At 45.5% G+C, this 21,917-nt stretch overlaps 1 protein-coding gene across 1 annotated transcript in view; it reads left to right on the plus strand.

The window, feature by feature from the left end:
• Positions 1–21,917, plus strand: part of LOC126545467 (nucleolar protein 9) — a 90,254-nt gene that overhangs the window by 24,352 nt on the left and 43,985 nt on the right. The window contains exons 4-5 of the mRNA XM_050193345.3: positions 4,340–4,511; positions 15,148–15,255. Of these exons, the coding sequence (XP_050049302.1) occupies positions 4,340–4,511; positions 15,148–15,255 (280 nt within the window). The remainder of the gene's footprint in view (positions 1–4,339; positions 4,512–15,147; positions 15,256–21,917) is intronic.

A 21,917-nucleotide genomic window follows, 5' to 3' on the forward strand; every position in this document is an offset into this window, starting at 1 on the left:
AGGGCTTCAAACAAGGCTGTGTTCTTAGCCTAACAACTTGCACTAGGACATCATTTCAGCTTGAGTCCAGTAAATTTCTATTTAATATTTAATATCAAGCTTAGAAATAAACCTAAACTTAAGCTTTGCAGTTCGTTTACATTATAAAATAATTTATGTTTGCAGGAATCATATGGACAGACTGAGCAATCGCATCATCCAAAATGTAGGGAAATCCAGCAGGGTGTCTACCAACCGGGAAAACCGGGAATTCTCAGGGATTTTGAATAGTCTAAAAATCAGGGAAAACTCGGAATTTGTGCTTCTGTCAGGGAAAATTAGCTGTAATTTTATTGAAAGGGAACGAAAGTCGCGGTAATCCTGGCTCGAGTCACACCGAGGAATCGTAACAAATAGTCTTTGACGCCGTGTCGTCTGCTGGAGGAGTTGCCAGTGTACAGTCAACGACCGATTTTCCGTATGCCCGATAATTCGGACGGCTTCGCGGCACCACCACGTACCCCATAGACTCAATGCATAGGAACGTCTGAAATTTCGGACGCAAGAACCCATCGCCGTCCGACTTTCCGAAGTTTTTACCGTGACCGCAGGTCCAAAACGGCATTAACCAAAGCCACCACTGCCGCCATTTTGATTACCTCGCCGCCTCGAGCCGGCGCTCTCGCACGCAGATCCGCTGGCAGCCGTAGCCACTAACGCCGCAACACTAGGCCTAGCTGCTTTGACGTTCGCGATTAAGCTTTTTGCCGTTCTGTGCCGTGTCATTTTATTAAACGAATTCGCCGCTGTCAGCAATGGCACCGACTCCGCCTTTGTGGTCCTCGCGATTGGCTTCGAAGCTCGGAAAGCACGGCGCGTTGAATCAGCCGGGTCCCGAAAGTCAGCTTCGCCTCAATGCAGAAATGTTACGCGGTGAAGCATAAGCGTGAGAAGGGGTAATTGTCACGGCACACAGTATTATTCCTTAATTATACTCGCGTGCACCCGCCACCTCCTGTCACACCGATATGCCTAATAAGTCTACTGGCAGCCCTTCGGAGCTGTTTCGGTTGTGCCTGTGGCGAGTTGAGCTCTTAAGAGGAAGCTTTAGCTCGTGTACTCCTATCTAAATATATGTAAAAGGAGAATTCGTTTTTCTCGGCAACCACTGCACCAAATTTGACGAGGTTTGTTGCATTTAAAAGGAAACCTTAAAATCTAGTGACTGCTGGTTTCATATTTTTTATTTAGATCGTCAATTTTTTTATTAAAAATTGACAAAAATCGAAAATTTCCAGAAAACGAAACTATCACATTTACAGCTCTGTAACTCGACAATGAAACACGATATCACAAATTCCGTGAATTGCATCTAATAGTACATCTAAAGCGGACAAAATTGATATGTCACACATCAATCTAAAAAAATTTAGTAATATGGAAATACAGCTTTTGCAGAACCCTTCTACGCAACGTAACAAATTCACGTAAGATGTAAAATGACATATAGAATCGGTCTGCTTTGATTGGTCTAATGGATGCCGTTTACAGAACCGCGATATCTGTTCTTGATGCAGAGGTATTTATTTGTAAACTTCGTGCGTCTACTCTTTTTGAACTTTCAAATTTTTGAAAATCTTTTTCACAAAATTCAGGCCCTAAATCAAAATTCCGCTTCCAGCAGTCACTAGAACTTAACTTTCTCTCTCAAATGCAAGAAATTTCATTAAAATCGGTCCAGGGGTTATCTCAGAAAAGCGTTTTTGCATTTTACATGTGTTTGAATAGGCCGTGGCGGAGCTGCACCCGAGCTAAAGCTTCCTCTTAAGAAAGACATGCATTCATTCTTTCAAACTGCCCGATTTCTTGGACGTCTTCGCGGCCCTTGGGCAGTCCAAAAAATGGGACGTTGACTGTACAACTGACCAAAAGGATGCTTCAAATGGTCTGTGGGGGGAATGCGCAGCACAAGGAGGACGAGAACAGGAAGGACGTGCACATTGAGGAATGAATGGGAAAGGAAGCGTGCTGCCACTTCTTTGAAGGAGCTTGAGTTCAAAACACAAAGTGTTGGCTGAAGCCGAGACGCAGGTGTCCGTCTATCCAAATAAAAATAAACTGTTTAAAGCAGGGAAACACAACGCTGAGACATTGTGCACGGGCTGAGAGTATGTCAGGGCACATCATTCTCTTGATAACAGTGCAAAGAGACATGGACAAAAGGAAGAAACATGACAAAACAGGCACCATGTTGTCGTGTTTCTTCTTTTTCTCTGGGTCTCTTTGTGCTGTTACCAAGAGTATGATGAATCCCTAACCAATTCGCCCTCCCCACTATATTGCTTCAGCATGCGTCAGGACAGTTGTGGTTGACTCACCAGCTGAGAGAGAATCTCACTTGTGACAAAGTTTGGCCTTATGCCAATGAGCTTGCTATTAGTTGTTAGAAATAGCTCATGTTCGAAAATATTGGTTTCTGTATGCATATCTATTTTATTCATATTTGAGAATGTTAGGCTCGATTTGCAATGGGTTTTACCATTTTTTTCTAAGATATTTTATTCGCAGTGCATTTTACTAACCCCTCCCTTCTGTTTTCTTTTTCAATAAAATAAACACTACTCCATAATATTCAAACTGGATTATGTCATTTTTTAAATTTTTAATAGGCTTACTAGAAAGTGAAAGCATTGGGCGACATGGTGTCAAGCCCGTCTTGACATAAAACAAAGTTCTGTTTCACTCAGAGAATTTTGCAAAGGCACCCAGGGATTTTAGAGATGTCAACTTAGTAGACACCCTGTCTTAGGAATTGTTTATCCAAGTTAGGAGAAAACTGACTTTGCAGTTTGCCAGCACAACATCCTGCTGGGATTAAAATGCAGCTTCTATGGCTCACCAGGAAGTTTATTTGCACCGTTTGGAATTTTAAAGTGGTTCTGCTATGCCTTTTACACAGCTGTTTCTTGGCTCCACCCCATTATCCCTCTCCTTTCTTTGGAAAAATGCTCAGTCAGGCGCAGCACAGCACATGCAATATAGCTGCAAAACTCACCTAGCCATCTGCAAACACATTTTGCCATTTGTCACTCCCATAGTCAGTGGTGCCATAGCAGCCATTGTGATCTAATAGAGATGGTGGAAGGTCACAAGAGACTGAAATTTAAAGGCAAGCAGGGGTTTTACAGAGCCCCCTTAAAAAATACACTGCCATGGTGTTGCAAACTTTGAAAACCATCTTTTTTTTATCTTTTGCTTGGCAGTAATAAGTGACATCTCCTCCTAATATACAGTGAACTCTCACTTGAGTGAACTTCAAGGGACCGAAGGAAATAGTTCACTTAACTGAAAGTTCACTAAACTGAATATTCACTAGACCAGCATAAGACATGTCATACAGAGTCAAAAGTTTGAAGTGCAATTCATGGAGCAAAAGAAATGGCATCCATAGTGTTAGAAATGTGTGAAATGGAATTTGTACATATCAACAAGTACAAGGTTCATAACAGTTATAATGCTGCCTTTCTCACTCAGAAAAAGAATCTGTAATCTTCTTCTGCACTTGTACTTTTAAAGCACAGGCAGTAACAAACTGTCCAAAGAGTCAATGTTCTTGTACACTTCTTCTGACACAGCTTGCTGTTGAGACACAGTATTTCAACTTTCCAATGTACCCTACGACCTCAGCTAGAGTTATAGGGCTTGAATCTGGCTCGGCAGTTGCCTCTTCTTCGTCGCACTCTTCTTCTTCTTCAGGACGAACACTGGAAACAATCTCCAGATCCGTCTGTCCAGCACAGGTAATCAGTGCACTGTCACACTGTGCATAATCTTCAAACAAAGTATCTGATCGTAACTGATAAGTTACGATCAGATAACTGAGTAAGTAACTGATCGTAAAAATAAGCCTTGGTCCTCTGAGCGAGTTCGTTAAACTGAAATATTGACTTCCGAAATTCGTTCAAGTGAAACATTTTTGCATAGAATCTATAAGAAAACTGCCGGGGATTTTGAAAAAGTTCGTTATTCTGAAATATTCGATAAACCGACATTCATTTAACTGAGAGTTTACTGTAGTTGTTCTTGTTCTGTGACCATTGTGCCAACTCTGTGGTGGAAAGACTGTTAAAGGTTAGGCTTGCCCTTTTCGAACCAGGGAGACTATGACTACAACTACAACTTAAGAATGAAGTCATACTCTGCCTGTTTTTTTTTTAACCTCGCAAGGAAGAATCTCATCCTGATCATTTGCTTCCCTGTTTTTGCCCATATGTCTTTCAGCAGCACTCTGTCCTTGACTGCATAGTGAATTCACTTCTACATGTACTTTAAGAAACATTGCCGTTTTTACTATTTTCAGGTTGTATCTTGGGTACTTGCTATAGGACGCTTCTGCTTAGAAAATATTAAAGAGTTTCTCTTCAGTGGGATGCCTGCTCATGTAACTCGCAGCGTTGTTCAAGTTTTGGGAGGATGTTACGTGGAGCGACATCTTTCACGACACCAACCCAGCCAAAAGAGACGGAGGACAAGTATGCTGACTTTTTCTTATCTCCAATATCCTGACATTTAGCTGCTGCTAGTTTGAAGACTCTTCTCCTACATTCATTGGTTTCATTTAGTGGGAGAAACTGTAGAATTAAATAAAATCATTAGCTAAGGCATAGTATTAACCCTTTAAGTGCTATGCAAAAGTATACTCGTCTGACTGCTGGTGCACACCGCTGGCTGCACCTGAGATAATTCACGAATGTGAAACATCTGTAGACTGGTTGTGTCATCTACTCAGAAGTTGGTTAAACTGAAATTTTATGGTAGGTTTTCTTTTTGTTCAACAGATGGTGTTACGAAGCTCATCAACTGTCAGTCTTACTTGCCTCTTTCATTTTATGACATGGTGGACCAGTACAGAAAGCCAGCATGTTTTTAACAATTCAGAAATTCAAGAACTTCTTATGAACTCTGATTTAAAGGACCTTGGTGTTGATTACAAGGTGTCTTTCATGGACAGTGACGACAATTAGAAGACCACATTGGCATGTTGCCCAAGAAACACTTATCCTAATTAAAATCATTCATTAGCATACCTTAATTCTTTTTGAATTTTCAGAATAAGAAAGCACAAAATGCTTAGCAACATGTTGCCAATACATAGCATTTGAATTTAAAGCCTGCTAATATGTTGCTTGGACAGAAATTGAATTCGTTGCACTTTGGAAAAGCACTCGGCACCCAAAGTGTTAATACCTATTTTGCTAGTGGGCTGGGAAAGACTGTTTTCTCAACCCCACCTTTGCATGACATATCTGTTAAATAACATACGATCGAATGAATTTGTAGACCGGTAGACTTGAAGAAGATAGTGCTGCTGCTGCTGCTATACTTCTCCATATGTGACACACAGTCAGCAGTGTGCAGTTTCTAAATTGTCACTGGAGTGACTGCCAGGGCCTGTATTGCATTACAAACAGCTTGTCCTCTGAGTGCGACTTCATTGTTTGCATGTTAATGTCTCATTGCAAAGTCATGTGGCAACATGTATGTGTCAGTTACTGCCCACCATGGTGATCATATTTTATTTCGCTTGTCTGCATATACATTTTTTGTTTTACTACATAAATGGCAGCATTTTGTCAGCATTCGAAGGCTGCATTTTTGGAATCACCTGCTTTTTGAACCTTTTGGCAGATTTAGAATGATGGCGTCTGCCACTGACAGCACGCACATGAGTCGCTTGTGCAAAGGAAGCGGCTTCTCGACTCTGACAGTGAGAGTGAGTGTTGCACTAGACTTTTGTTCTTCGAGTGAAGAGGATGATGATAGCCTTCTCATCGCTTCTTCCACTGAAAGCGATGATTCGGAAAGTGAAGATGACATTGACTTGGCCCGGCAATGGTGCTGCGTTTTCACACTTAAAATATGAAGCAAATTGATTGCAAACGCTTTAGAAGGGTTATCAATGGAGTGAAGTTTGAAAATAAGCCATGAAGTAAGCAAAATGAAGTAACTTTCGAGAGACGGGGAATGGAAATACCAAGTAAATCAATGCTTTAATACTGAAGAGGTGGCTGAAAGCTACATTTGCATCTCTGATAACGACGGAGACCTTGGCAGTAGCCTTGGATTTGCCAGATATAGTTTACTGAGCATGCATAACATCAAGAGAGTACTTCAGAACCTCGAGCTAGGATGTCCAGAAAGCCTTTTGAACAAGCAACTAAAGCAAGCAAATTATGAACACAGACAATGGCATTTGACAGCTGCAAAGTTGATAAGAGAGGTGAAAGCTCAAACCATTTGCTACTGAGCCTAGCTGTGTTGAAAGCATGGGGAAAGAATAAATTAAGAGGCGTAACTCAGCTCTTACCAGCGTCCTCATAGTGTCACCATGGCCACTGGATAAAAAAAAGAAAGATGCGGCCTGTCACGTCAGGCGGGCTCCAATAGGAGCGAATGTCTTAGCCTTAGTTGTATTCTTGGTCGCTTGGCTGGGCCGAATGGCGCTAACGGTCGGGGGGACGGGATGCATCGGTTTCCATAGGTGATGACGTTCGAAGCGCGTTCCTTATGCATTTTCTATGCTGATCCCAGACAACAGTCCCCAACTGGTGGCGCCGCAGCAGATGACAGCATTTTCGATGCATGTGGCAGGCAGCAACTTTTTTTCTTATCAGCGGCCGTGGTGTCACGCAGGAGCGTGACGGCGGACGCCGTGACAACGCCACCTACCGAACAGCAACCGAACTGTGCTACGGCGGACACCTGACCTACGGTCACGTGACGGTTCGTCAAAGTGATGCAGCGGATCCGTGTGATGCAGGAAGCGCAGGTCCCACTCTTGTTGTCTGCTCTTACACGGCTGCTTGATGCCAGAGCGCTGCCCTTGCATTAGGTAGCTATAGCTCGAGTACGCTAGCTCGTAACAGTACTCGTAACGAGTACTGTCAACCTTCGCTCGTTTGGTGCTGCTTTCACCGGTAATTTTAGGGATCTTGCGGCCCGCTTGGTTTCTTTGCTGGGCACAAGTCAGGTGACACTTTTGGAATAAGGGAAGATACTGCCCTAGGGAGCAACAAGGACTTCTTCAGCTGGTTAAGAATGACTGCGCCTTCAAGCTCAGCGTAGTACGTATTTACACTTGCTGACCATTTTGGTGGGAAATTCTTTTCGCAGACGTAGTCGCTTGTTGTCAGTTTTCTATTCTCTTCCAATAACTCTCGTCCATTCTTGCAGACGTTGTGGGTCATTTGGAGATTTAAAACTTGAACGTTTTCTGTGCAGGACTTATATCCATTGTTAAACTTTGAGACGAAGCATGGGCGCCCCATCATCGATTATTAGAGAATGCTTACATAGTGAACACTTACATGCAGAGGAACAGTAGAGGAACTACAGAACTTAGGTGATGATTGTGACTGCTCGAAGCGAGTGGCAGACTCCATTCGCTCTGATGTCTGCCCAAATGTGCTGCAGGAATATTAAATATTGCTTCCCTGCACAGTAGCTAGGTATCGCATAGTCTGATCGGCATTTTTTATGGTGCACGTTAATAAACTAGAACAAATTCTTGTCTTTTGTTATGTCTAAACATTTGAAAAGCACCAAGCGCAGTTTTCTATACACACCTTGCTACGAATGCAGATTGTCTGCTCTTTCAAGTATGCTAGTTTCTTGCTCTCATTGGTGCATAAAAAGCATTTGATCCTAAATATATATCTCAGAACAAACATTGGTACTAAAATTGTCGACAGGTTTTTTATTCCTTGAGGGCAAACCCAGCTGGCGTAAAGCTTTATTGGCGGCATCCGACAACCTAGTGCAAGTGGCCATTAGCTGATGAGGGACAACAAAAGTAGGTCCTTGGAGTGCTGCAAGGAGCGGCCACGCTTCCGTTCCCCAACCGACAATAGCACGCCTGAAGCTGCACGCCTCCTCCTAACCCAGTGTGACATTATTGCGACTCACGCTCACACTGGCGCTGGCCAATAGTTTTACCCATTGTTCTTTCTCCATAGTTGAAGGTGACCCAACCTATGCAGCAGGGGCCTTAGATTGTTCAGTATTGCCCTGAAAATAAAATGATATGCTGTGCAGTCTATAAATAGTACTTCTTTTTTTAGGGGGAATTTACACTGTTTGGTTGAACTAAGTCTCTAGGAATACTATAGTTTCTATACTGCATTGCCAAAGTCTCCTTTCAAGCTTGTTTACAGACTAAAGTATTGTGAGGAAGAAGACTATGTACTTTAATTCAGAAATTAAAGTACATATAAAAGAGAAAAACAAAATCCGTATCTCTGTAATACAATGAAAGAAGACACTCATTTATCAAGTGATGCAACTTATACAAAATAAAAAAGGCACGAACTGGCATTTGGGTGCCCTTTACCATGCTAAGGACATCTGCTGCTAAGGACTTCTGTTAACAAAAAATAAACATATTGCGACACGCTGACGAAGAAGATATTTTCAGCTTGGTCGGAAGAAGACGACGCTGTGGACTTCGCGCGCTGTCTACCATCTTGTCAGCTGCTACAGTTATTGTAAACATCCTGTAAATATACGTTTGACTGTTTTTAACCCTGTAACATTTTTAGTGGAGGTTGTGGGATCATTATCAAGACGGATTTACGCAGTGGGGCTCCTTGGCTGCATCTACAATGCCAGCTCAAGGCGAGGATGCTTCGAGCCCGTCGGCACCCACGCCCATCGTCATTTTAGCACAACCCCGCGGCCCAGGAACCTTTTTTGGCACCGACGACACTGATGTTGAAGACTGGCTTCAATTATATGAGCGGGTGAGCGCCAGCAACCACTGGGATGAGACCATCATGCTGGCTAGATTAATATTTCACCTCACGGCACGGCACGCATCTGGTTTCAGACCCACGAGGAGGAACTTACCAGCTGGGACATTTGTAAATTTTTTTTTTTAATTATGAGGTTTTACGTGCCAAAACCACTTTCTGATTATGAGGCACGCCGTAGTCAGGGACTCCGGAAATTTTGACCGCCTGGGGTTCTTTAACGTGCACCTAAATCTAAGTACACGGGTGTTTTCGCATTTCGCCCCCATCGAAATGCGGCCGCCGTGGCCGGGATTCGATCCCGCGACCTCGTGCTCAGCAGCCTAACACCATAGCCACTGAGCAACCACGGCGGGTGGGACATTTGTAAACAGAAGCTCAAGGATTTGTTTGGCAAGCCTGTTGGACGTCAGCGCGCCGCCCAAAAAGACCTCGCTTCGCTTGTCCAGACGTGCACTGAATCCTACCTCACGTACATCCAGGACGTGCTCACTCTGTGCCGCAAAGTGGACCCGAAAATGTCCGAACCTGATAAAGTTGCACACGTCATTAAGGGCATAGCAGATGATGCCTTCCACCTCATTGTGCTCAAGAATTCTTCCACTGTGCAAGCCATTGTTACTGAATGCCAGCGGTTTGAAGAAGTCAAGAGTCGCCGCATTGCCCAGCCATTTCCCCGCCTTCCCAACATGGCTGCTACGTCCACCTGCTGAGACCTCCGCAGTCTGCCCATGCCCAATCGCTATGATGACATCCTACATATCATCCGACGTGAAATAGAAGCTGCTTCTCCTGTCACAACCCCAACCCATGGCCCCTGTAATTGCCAGGCGACCGTCTCATTGATCCAGTCCGTCGTGCACCAAGAATTGGCCAACGTTGGCTTGACAAACATCTGCTCAGTTAATCGGCCTGACTACACTCCGCTCAGCACTGTCATACACACCTGCAGCCTGAATGCCCCAACGCAGTATCGCAACCCGGCCGAATGGCGCACTCCAGATGACAAGCCTCTATGCTTCACTTGTGGCTGTATCGGCCATATTTCACGTCACTGCCGGTCTTCGTGGAATTCGACCCCCTGGCCCTACCTCCCATCCCACGGCCCTCATGCTGCTTCTCGGTTCCCCCCGCAAACGCAGCCAGTAAATTCTGGCGACACTTCTCTTCCTACCCGCTCTAGCCGCTCTCCTTCGCTACGTCACCGCTACCCTGATCGCCCCCATCTCGTCGGTCACCGTTCCCTAGCTCCTTCTGGCGCACCCTTCCGGAAAACTAATGGGTGCAGCACCTGGAGGTGATGCTGCCAAACCGACCCGACGCAAAAATCCTCTTCTCACCTTGCCCACACATCGGAACCTCATTAAAGTGAACGTGGATGGTGTGCCTGTTACGGCTCTAATTGACACTGGCACGCACGTATCTATGATGAATGCTCAGCTTCGGAATCGTCTCAAGAAAGTCCTCACTCCTGCCCCGTCACCTGTGGTCCGAGTCGCCGACGGTGGAACACCAGCCGTTATTGGCATGTGTCCGGTTTGCGTGAGTGTCGCCGGACATCATACTTTGTTTTATTTTATGTTCTAGAGCACTACCCTCACAACCTCATCCTGGGCCTTGACTTTCTGTCTACACATTCTGCTTTGGTAGACTGTTCTGCTGGTGTTGTGCAACTCGCTCTACCTGCTGCTATTGAACCTCCCTATAGTGCTCCGATACGGCATGTTCCACAGAGCATATTCGCCTCCCTCACCATGCCGTTACCTACGTAGGTGTTTCACCCGTTCCACCTGTACCAGACGGGGACTACATCGTATCCCCTAATCCGGATGTCCTGCTCTCGCATAACGTCGCTTTTCCTCACACCGTCATTACCGTTTCGGACTATACGTCCTGCCTTCCGCTTGTGAACTTTGGACTTTGTACACAAGTACTGCCGCGCGGAATATCCCTGGCACAAATAATGCCGGCCAGAGACTACCACATTTTGGCTTTAACTCCTCATGTTCAACTCTTGCTTCGCCCCCATCCCTTCAGAATTTAATGCCCTAACAAAAATGATTGCTCCCAACCTTCCGCCTAGCGTGCTCAAAAACTGTGTTGCCTCCTTGCCTCATACTGGGACATATTTGACCTTGGAGAGTGCCCTCTAGGACAAACATCTGCCGTAAAACATCGAATAAACACCGGTGATGGGAGGCCGATCCATCGGCGACCCTACCGCATCTCGCCTACTGAGCGACACATCATCCAACATGAAGTTGACAAGATGCTTTCTCGAGACATCATCGAACCTTCTTGCAGCCCATGGGCATACCATGTTGTACTAGTTAAAAAGAAGGACAACAGTTGGCGATTTTGCATAGATTATCGACACCTCAACAAGGTAACAAAGAGGGACGTCTATTCGCGACCACACATTGACGATGCCCTGGATTGCCTGCATGGAGCACAATATTTTTCGTCCATCGACCTTCGCTCCGGCTACTGGCAAATTGTCGTCGATGATACAGACTGTGAGAAGACAGCTTTTATTACTCCCGATGGCCTGTATCAGTTCATAGTGATGCCTTTCGGTTTATGTAATGCCCCGGCCTCATTTGAACAAATGATGGACGCCCTCCTACATGGTTTCAAGTGGTCCATCTGCCTCTGTTACTTGGATGACGTGATAGTTCTTTCTCTGACTTTTGCGACACACCTTGAACGCCTCTCAACGATCCTATCTGTTTTCCACTAGGCGGGGCTACTACTAAATTCGTCCTAGTGCCACTTCGGTCGTCGTGAAATTTCTGTGCCCGGGCATCTCGTTGATTCTTCTGGTGTATGCCCTGATCACGACAAAATACGGCTAGTGAAAGACTTTTCCGTGCCAACATGTGCCAAGGATGTTCGCAGCTTCTTGGGCCTTTGCTCCTACTTCCGTCGGTTTGTCTGAAATTTTGCGAACGTTGTGCGCCCTCTTAATCAGCTTCTCAAGAAAGACACTGCATTAATTTGGGGCCCTAAGCAAGCTGGTGCTGTCACTGAGCTGATTGGGCTGCTTACGTCCCCGCCCATTCTCACTCACTTTGATGCTTCAGTCCGTACCGATGCCAATGGTCACAGTATTGGAGCTATCTTGGCAAAGAAACAACAAGGGCGAGAATGTGTTATTGCCTACGCCAGCCGCCTTCTTTCCTCTGCTGAGCACAATTATTCTATCGCTGAACGCGAGAGTCTGGCACTCGTTTGGGCAGTGAGTAAATTCTGCCCCTATTTGTACGGCCACCAATTCACAGTCATCACTGATCACCACACTCTGTGTTGGCTTTCGTCGCTCAAAAGATCCTTCAGGGTGCCTTGGCCGCTGGGCTCTGCGCCTTCAAGAATACAACTATTCAGTTGTATACAAGACCGGCTGGTTACATCAAGATGCGGACTGCTTGTCGTGCCATCCTGTCGACCCTCCTGACGTTTCTGCGGCTGGCATACCTGTCATTGTTCTCTCTCTGGCTGCTTTTTGCGATATTAAGGCTGAACAACGTCGGGACGCCTCCTCACAAGACCTTATTCAATGGCTCACTTCAACGACGCCCGATCCTTCTCTTCGCATGTTTGACCTCCAAGATGGTATATTGAACCGCTCTAACATGCGCCCGGATGGCCCTGCCCGACCCTTCGTTGTGCCTGTGCATCTGCGTCAGACTGTTCTCGCCCAGCTTCATGATGTACCAACTGCCGGTAACCTTGGCGTGTCACGGACTTATGACCGCGTTCAGCGGCACTTCTTTTGGCCTGGTCTATGCCGTGACGTCTGCCATTGTGTCGCTGCGTGTGACCTTTGTCAACGACGCAAAAAGCCGACCACACTCCCTGCGGGTCGCCATTAACCACCTGACGTACCATCAGAACCATTCTTCCGTGTAGGTGTTGATCTTGTAGGCCCTTTTCCTACGTCTGATTCGGGAAACAAGTGGATTGCTGTAGCAACAGACTACGCCACCCGATATGCAATCACACGGGCTCTTCCGAAAAGCTGTGCAACCGATGTCGCCGACTTCCTCCTAGAGAACGTCATCCTTCACCACGGCGCCCCTCGACAGCTCTTCACCCACCGCGGCCACTACTTTCTTTCTAAAGTTGTCAACGACATTCTGCACTCGTGCGCGACTAAACACAAACTTGCTACTGCTTACCATCCACAAACGAACGGTCTAACCGAGCACCTTAACTGCACCCTTACTGACATGCTGTCCAGGTATGTCTCCGCTGACCATCGCAACTGGGATGTTGCGCTGCCGTTCGTTACTTTCGCCTATAATTCGTCTCGCCATGATACCGCCGGCTTCTCTCCATTCTTCCTCTTGTTTGGCCGCGACCCTACGCTACCTTTCGACACCATTCTGCCTGCTAGCCTGTATTCCACGTCCGAGTACACCCGTGAAGCCATACTCGAAGCTCAAGAAGCACGCCCTATTGCCCGACGTCGACTTGTGGAGTCGCAGGACAATCAGCGGCGCTTATATGACGCCCGCCATCGTGATGTCCATTACACACCGGGCACCCTGGTTCTTCTTTGGTCGCCGTCGCGACGCGTTGGCCTCTCGGAGAAGTTACTTTCACGCTACTCTGGCCCTTACCGTGTCTTGCAAAAAGTAACTGACATAACGTGCGAAATCGCCCCTTGAGCCAACCGTTGCTCAGCATCGCTCCGACGTGGTCCATGTCGCGCGTCTTAAGTTGTATCACTTGCCCGCCTCCTAACCAGCACCGAGCCGGTGCTTCCGCTGCTGGGAGTCATGTGACACACTGACGAAGAAGATGTTGTCAGCTTGGTCGGAAGAAATTGACGCTCTGGACTTCGCGCCACTGCCATTTTGTCAGCTGCTACAGTTATTGTAAATATCCTGTAAATATACGTCGTAACTGTTTTTAACCATGTAACAATATATGTAAGTTACTTTTCAAATAGCAGTTTTCCTAACTTGTACTATGGATATGTGTTAACAAAGAATAAATATATATAAGCTATTTCTGAAATAGTAGTTTTCTTAAAGTGTCACTCATTTGCTCAATATGATGAGCATAACTTTCTTTCCATTTACACTATGGTAATCACAGAGTATGTTAATTGCAGTGAGGTAAGTGGTTCTCAAAAGTGTAATATCGCACTGGTTCAAGAGTTGACCATCCAGTTTATCATCTTCACTTTAAGGGCCCATCACCAGGCCTCATAGCAAATTTTGGTTATATGCCGGAAATTATGTGCCCTCTAGGAGTGTTTTAATCCAAGAATTTTTCAGATTAGTTCATTTATAGCAGAGATATAAATATATGAAATGCCGTGAAACCATGATCTTAAGGGGCGAGTGCCACCTCCAAAATAGACTCTGTCCACTTGCCCCGCCTAGCCTCCGCAAGTGAAATTCCTTCCCTGCACTCTCCCATACTAGAGCTGGAGCATTGTGTGACAAATACATCATGGGCCCTGCCTTCTTTTTTTTCTCTTTCTCTTTCGCGTTTTTGCTGAGTGGCGCACTTCTGGTGACAGTCTTGCGCGCGAGCTGTTGTGGTTGCTTGATTCGCACAGCAAACAATTTTGCACGCTCTGCATGAGAGCACCTGATTAGCTGTATAAGTTACTGTCACTATCACGAGCAGTGAGGCAGGCGTGAGAGGATGAAAGGGCATGATTGCGGCGCTAGAACACAGTAGAAAATGACAGTTTCATTCTCTGCGGACGCGACTGCACGACATGGGAACAAGCAGACGGAACGAAGTACATATCTCTTGGCACGGTATAGAGGAAAACAAAAACATGCAGACATTTGGTTTGTATGTTTTGTTACTTATCTAAATTGTATTTCATATATTCAAGCAACAGATTAAACATATAGCTGGTGTTGCCTTGAATAATTCTCGAAGTCGCATGTCACTATGACTGACGTCACAGCACTGCCGCATACATAGGCGCACTTGCGTGATAGACATAGACTCTCTGGCTGGGAGCGCGGCACCAGCGAGGAGAAGAGCAAATGGCGTTTGGTTTGAAATTTAAGTTCTTTCCGCGACACATAGGGATGTAATACTTAGTAGACACGATCGTTAGCGCGCATTGTATACACGGCGCTTGTCGCCTCAAAATGGCCAGACCTGGTGAGGGGCCCTTTAAAGCAAGCCTTGTTCATCTCGTGAGTATGTTATTGACCATGTAGCAATACTCAAGGTTAAACAAAGAATTTCGTTATCATATTTCAATGTTATTCTGCTTTTAATAGTACTTGGAATTTGTTTTAGATGTTTCAGTGAACCAGGCCTAATGTGCAGAATGCAGTAGGATTTATGGAATGCATTTTTCTTTGGCTTTTCTTTTGCTTAGGAACAGAGGCACAAAAAAATGCAGTTGAAGTTGTTGAAGTTCCTGAAGAATATGATGAACTCTTTGGAATATATGTTGAAACTATAAAAACACAGTTTGACATGTTAGGTAAGTGCATTTTGTATATAAACAGTGGTGCCCTCTGTATCTCTTGTGATTTTTATTTTATTTGAACATACTGCAGGCCCAACCGGCCCTTGCAGGAGTGGTTACAGAGGTGGAAAAGAAAATGAATGAAAAATTGCTGCGTGACTTGCTGCTCGAGGCGCTTTGCGTGTATTCGTGGGCTTCTTTCATGCTCAGAAAAACTCTCTTATGTAGCATGTATATTGAGCAACAGACAGGGAGTTTGTCATGTTGCTCTACAATTTTCTCATTGAAACTTTTCATCTAATTATGTAGTTAGGCAGGGTGCAAAAAGTAATCTGAGTATCTCCAAGCAATGGCAGACAACATTGCCTGGGCTCTGTTTAGCTACGTGGCATTTGCATATTTTTAAGGTTTGGCTGAAGTGTGGGACACCTTGTATATTAAGATACATGCGGGGTTGTTCCCGAATAAAGTGTTCTCTCTTAGTTATTATTTCGTGTTGATGCCGTACAATATAACTGCAATAATTTATTGCGGGAGACTTGTTTCAGAATGTCTTCTGAATATTTCCTACAGACTGCCCAACATCCTGTTGGTAATCATTCAGGTATTTGGGCCTAAGTACGAATGTGATTGCTTTCAATTGCTGTGTGCATGATAACCATAAACCATATCTCTACTTGTGAAATAAAATATTTCATGCCTGCCTACCAGTGGCATAGCCAGAAATTTTGTGGGGGGGGGGCTCATGCTGCAGCTCTGCCTCCTCCTTATAGAATTTGTTGAGGAATCAAATACATTAATAATAACTGCATTGCCATTGCCAAAGATGCTGTAAGCGAATTCTTGCACGCTATGCATTGTCAAGACAAATAAAATATGGATTTTTCATAAAAGAGTATACTCGCATGTCTAAAAAGTTGGGCCCGAACTAACCAATATCAATGCTTACATGTTTTCTATCTCTTTAATGAGAAAGTATCACTCGAACTTAAGAACTATATCAGTTTGAAACCAGCAAAGCAGTGCTTGCCACTGATATGAAAAATGTAAAGGCCATGAAATGAACAAGTTGAGGACAAATATTTTAAAGCAACGTTGTTAACCTCCCTGCCTTTCTCTCATTTGCATCTCTCTCTCTCTCTCTCATTCAAAAACCTTGTTTACATTTTTGTACATATTTCATTTCATTTATTTTCATTTATTAATACTGTCAGCCTCATTCAGGGGCTGTAACAGGAGTGGATATACAGCGACCAGGGAAAAATCTCAGTGACGCTGTGCTTTGTTACAATGTATTTCGCAGGAGCAGCTGTCACAGGTCGTGTATTGTGAGTAATTGTGCCGAAATTATAGTCTCAACAGAGAGCACATATAAAAAGCAGGAGTTCTGCATAATATACGAGGGCGAGTCAAATGAAAGTGAGCCATTGCGAATGTATGACAAATGGGGTACTTTATTTAAAAGTAGTCTGCATGAGCATTTAGACATTTGTCCCACTGATTAACGAGTTGTGTGATTCCCGTCTGATAAAACACTTTGGGTTGCTGCTTCAAAAAGTCTGACTGACCCTTTCACATCATCATGTGACACAAATCTGGTTCCCTTGAGCTGTGTTTTCAAATGACCCAAAATATGGAAGTCGCAAGGTTACGGGTCTGGACTGTATGGCAGATGTTGCTGCGTTTCTCACTGGAACTTTGCTAGTGTTGTGTTAACCACATCAGCGACATGCGGATGGGCATTGTTGTGGAGCGAAATGACCCCGTTCCTTAATTTTCCACGTCATTTGTTCTTGATTGCGACATGCAGCTGATCCGTCATTTCGCAATATTGGAAACAATTGATAGTTTCTCCAGGTTTAGCAAATTCGATCAAAAATGGCCTCTGACGATCGGAAAAATGTCAACAACACCTTTCCGGCAGAAATGACGGCCTTTGCTTTCTCTGGGGAATGTTTCCACTGTAAGCATTGCGTCGTGTTTCAGGCTCGTAATAGTGGCACCATGATTTGTCCCTGCTGATAATTGCAGACAAGAAGTCGTCACCCTCATTGTGATAGTGGATCATATCAGTCAAGGCAGCGCCATGGTGGTCTTCTGGCGGTGGTTCAAAATCTTGGGCATCCATTGAGCACACAAGAGCCAATAACCGAGATGTTCATGAATTATGGTGTGACCCGAACCGTGACTGATGTTCACACGCCCTGCCAATTCACAGATGCTTATCCTCTATTCTTGTCTAATCAGCCTTTGCAATTGTGTTGGGGTTATTGCACGGTGGCTTTGGCTCGGTCTTGGATCGTCTTTTCAACTTTCACGTCCGTTGAACCGTTTCCTCCAATGCCTCACAGTGGCCAATGAAATGCAATGTTCAATGTACACGGCAGCCATACGGCAACTAATTTCTTTTTGGGAAACAACTTCAGTTGTCAAAAACCTCACGACACCACGCTGTTCAACTTTTGGAGCACCCATTATGTTGTGCAACCATGTTCAACCCAGTGTATGAGAGCATTAAAGGACATGGAATCAATGGAATCTACAAATGCGAAGATACAGCTTGATAAAGGGCAAAAAAGTGTCACTGGAAAAAAAGTTCACTGCACGCGTATACACAAAACTTCGTAACAAGATAATTAAATATACGTATAAGTCTCCAATAAGTATACTTAATAAGAAAAAGTCACTGTATATAATGCGTCAAACAAGGCAAATAAACATGTTACACAAACACAGATTCACAGATCACAGCCCCCCTCTCCCTCCACTCCCCCTGATGTATTGCGTGCGGCAGGAAGCGGTGCGCTTTCTCCTCGCTTTTCTCCCTTGTGCACACAAGACTGAGCCACCATAGGCAGCTCACCCATGCCCCCCCAACGTTTTCGCTTGCATATACAGCATGCGGCGTGCGGTCACAAAGTTATCGCCCTTGGACTTTATACGGAACATGACGGCGACGGCAGGAATGTGCCTGGAGTGTCCATATAGTTTCTATTCTAATAATATAATAAGAGTATCCGGCAACTGAAGCGTCCCGTGGCCCATTACTTTCTGCAAAAGAAGAAGTAACAAAATCGAACTTTCACCACACGACAACTCGCTCCGCCGCAACAATGTCTTTTTTTTTTCTTTTGTGGGCGGAGGCACCGAAATTAAAAAAACACATAGGAAAGCATGTTGGCCACAATCGAATGCCTACGTTGGGCACCTGATGTGGATACCGAAGGGATGTCAAAGACAAAGGGAGACGCTTGGTCCACAGAGAGCCATAAGCATACTGCTCGGTTATCCTACACCGGCGAGACAAGACTTTCCGGAGAGGTTGCGCTCAAGTGAACACGTCGCAATTCGTTGAGTCCCCACAATGATAGTGGCGAGCGGCAATGCATTGTTTCTTTTTCTCGTCTGCTAGCCAGAAAGCGTCCAAAACTCTTTCAGGCAAAAATCCATTCGGCCAAAGAGAAATGAACACGCATTGAAGTATGCCGCGCAGTCGTCGGGGCAACACGAGAAAAATGCAAGCGCTCTGGCTGGTTCCGGCAGCCCGCGGGTAGCAAGGGAAAAAAATAAAAAAATAAAAAAATGAGGAGGCTCAATGTGTGCTCACGAATAAAAGTTAAAGTAGAAAAATAAATAACAACATAGTTACCCTCTGCTGGCTTTAGTGTCTTGACATGGTTGCTTTAGCACAGGTGAAAAAAAAATGTTGATATTCTTTTCTGTTACATGATGGCACAAATGAACCACCACAACGCTTCGTCTCATCAAACCTCGCTGCGTGCTTTGTCAACTTGTCTGATAGTGTTTTGATTCGGCTTATCTCATTGTATGGTTCGATGTACGACTTTAGAAAAGTCAGTGCACTTTTGGCATCAAATGTTTATAACAACATTAAACCTACAATGTTACGGAATTGAAAATGTAAAGCACGACTTTGGAAATGTCAATGCACCTTTAACATCAAAAGCTTATGGGAACTTTATGGCCATAAAGTTATGGAATTGAAATCCATGCATTCCGTAGATTCCGCGGCCTCCACGAGATGTCGCTACAAGCCCGCTCGCCATAAAAATGCCTTTGAAACTTTGCTCGGATGGGGGTCCTTGCGTTACGATATAAGGCTCCCGGTGCATGGACGTTGCCGCGAAATCCAGCCCGATTTCGCAGTGTTCGCTCTGAAATGTCTTTTCAAGCATGAAATAGACATTTTAGACAAAATCCAGCATGATTTCCTTCGCCAGGTGTTGTTTTGGTCGACGGCGCATGAGAGCACGAAAAAATTTCGGGGGGGAGGGGGGGTTACGCGCCTGATGCCTACAACACCTAGTTTATGTCTCAGTGTTACTTGTTGAGAAGTGAATAGCAGTAGTCATGGGAGGACGCACCACAAATTTTAGGTTTTGGTTGCCTTGAGAACTTTCATTGGTGTATGTCATGCCTCTGTGCATGGTGCGTGCTGCAAATACGGGGTGTCCTAACTAACACAAAGCGAGTTTTATATATATATATATATATATATATATATATATATATATATATATATATATATATATATATATATATATATATATATATTGTTACAAGCACGGGGAAAAGGGGTTTATTTAGGCGTGCGAGAGCAGGAACGGCAGGCTACGAAGAACAGGAATGGCCGCTGCACAGTCTTCGTTCTCCTCTTCCCCTCTCTTCTTGATCCCCGCGTCCCTTTGACGCGCTTGGACGTAACATACCTCCCCCCGCAGACAAAGCCCCCTGGGCGAGTCAACTAGCTTGTCGTGGCGTGCATGATTTCAACCGTGCGACATGCGCGACTTGTGTCCTAGCAGAACGTCTACCAGTGATCGTGAGGCGCGCGAGAGTATAGTTCACTTCGCTGACTTTGTCGATGACAACATACGGTGCATCGTAGTTTGCCAGCAGCTTTTGACACAAACCGCGCTTCCTTGTGGGAGTCCAAAGCCAAACGAGATCACCAGGGTGATATGTAATAGGCCGATGTCGTGCGTCGTAGCGGGCTTTGGAGTTTTCTTGTGATGCCAAAGTCCGCAGACGCGCAAGTCGCCGAGCCTCTTCAGCGAGGCATAGCGTATCGGCGACCGTAGGATTGTCGTGGTGGTAAAAAGGGAGGACAGTGTCGAGCGTATACCGGGGCGGCCGAGCATATAGAAGGAAGAAGGGGCTGTAGCCGGTTGTCTCGTGCTTGGCGGTGTTGTAGGCGTAAGTAATAAACGGTAGAACTTCATCCCAATTCTTGTGATCGGACGCTACATACATGGAAAGCATATTGGTGATTGTTCGATTAGTGCGCTCAGTGAGGCCGTTCGTTTGCGGATGATACGGCGTCGAGTGCCGGAGGTGCGAGTTACATAAACGCACAAGCTCTTCCACGATATCCGCCGTGAATTGACGTCCCCGGTCGCTTATGATAACACCAGGCGGTCCATGTCGTAGAACAATGGCGTGAAGTAAGAAATCGACACTTCGGTGGCAGTTGCTGATGGTATAGCCGCCGTCTCGCAATAGCGTGTGAAATAGTCGGCGCAGACAATTATCCAGCGGTTCCCCTTAGATGACTTTGGAAAAGGGCCTAACAGATCAATTCCAACTTGCCGAAAGGGTGAGCTGGAAGGCGGCACAGGTTGAAGGAGACCAGATGGGGCAGTGGTTGGGCGTTTCCGACGTTGGCACTGTATGCAGCTGGCAACATAAAACTCAACCGAATGTCGCATGCGGGGCCAGTAAAAGCGTTCTTGAATGCGATAAAGCGTGCGCACAGTGCCTAAGTGACCGGAGGTAGGGTCATCGTGTATAGCCTGAAGGATTGCTGGCCGGAGACGCTCCGGCACCACTAGAAGGAAGCGTGCACCCGTGCTTGAGTAGTTCCTTTTGTACAGGAGCCCGTCACGTACACAGTAGCTGCTTGTTGCACTTGAATGGGCAGAAGTAAAGAGTGGCTCCAATTTAGTGTCTGTCCGTTGTTCTGCTTTGAACGCATCGATATCTGGAAAAGCGGGCGTCACAGAAGCGACGAGATGATCAAAATCGCCTGCGTCGCAGTCCGTCGTGGCAAGCGGCATACGGGAAAGGCAGTCTGCGTCAGCGTGTTTTCGGCCACTCTTGTAGGAAACAGTGAAGTTATATTCCTGCAACCTCAAAGCCCAGCGCGCAAGGCGACCACAAGGGTCGCGAAGGTTCACGAGCCAGCACAGGGAATGGTGGTCTGTGACGACTTGGAATGGGCGTCCGTACAAGTACGAGCGAAATCGCTGAACTGCAAAGATTACAGCGAGGCATTCTTGCTCTGTCACCGTGTAATTCCGTTCAGGTTTGCTTAATGAGCGGCTTGCATAAGCAATCACGTGCTGACGGTCGTCATAGCGTTGGACCAATACGGCACCCAGACCAACGCCACTTGCATCTGTGTGGATTTCTGTCGGCGCAGTAGGATTGAAGTGGCGAAGGATAGGTCAGGAGGTTAACAGGAACTTCAGCTGACGAAATGCAGAATCGCACTCGGGTGTCCACTCAAACCGTGCGTCTTTATGTAGCAGATTTGTCAGAGGATAAGCGACGTCAGCAAAACCTGGAATAAATCGGTGAAAGTAAGAGCAAAGACCCAGAAAACTACGAAGTTGCTTCACTGACTGCGGTGCACTGAATGCCTCGACAGCTGCCGT

The sequence above is a fragment of the Dermacentor andersoni genome, chromosome 1 (assembly GCF_023375885.2).
Source record: "Dermacentor andersoni chromosome 1, qqDerAnde1_hic_scaffold, whole genome shotgun sequence".
Lineage (NCBI taxonomy): Eukaryota > Metazoa > Arthropoda > Arachnida > Ixodida > Ixodidae > Dermacentor > Dermacentor andersoni.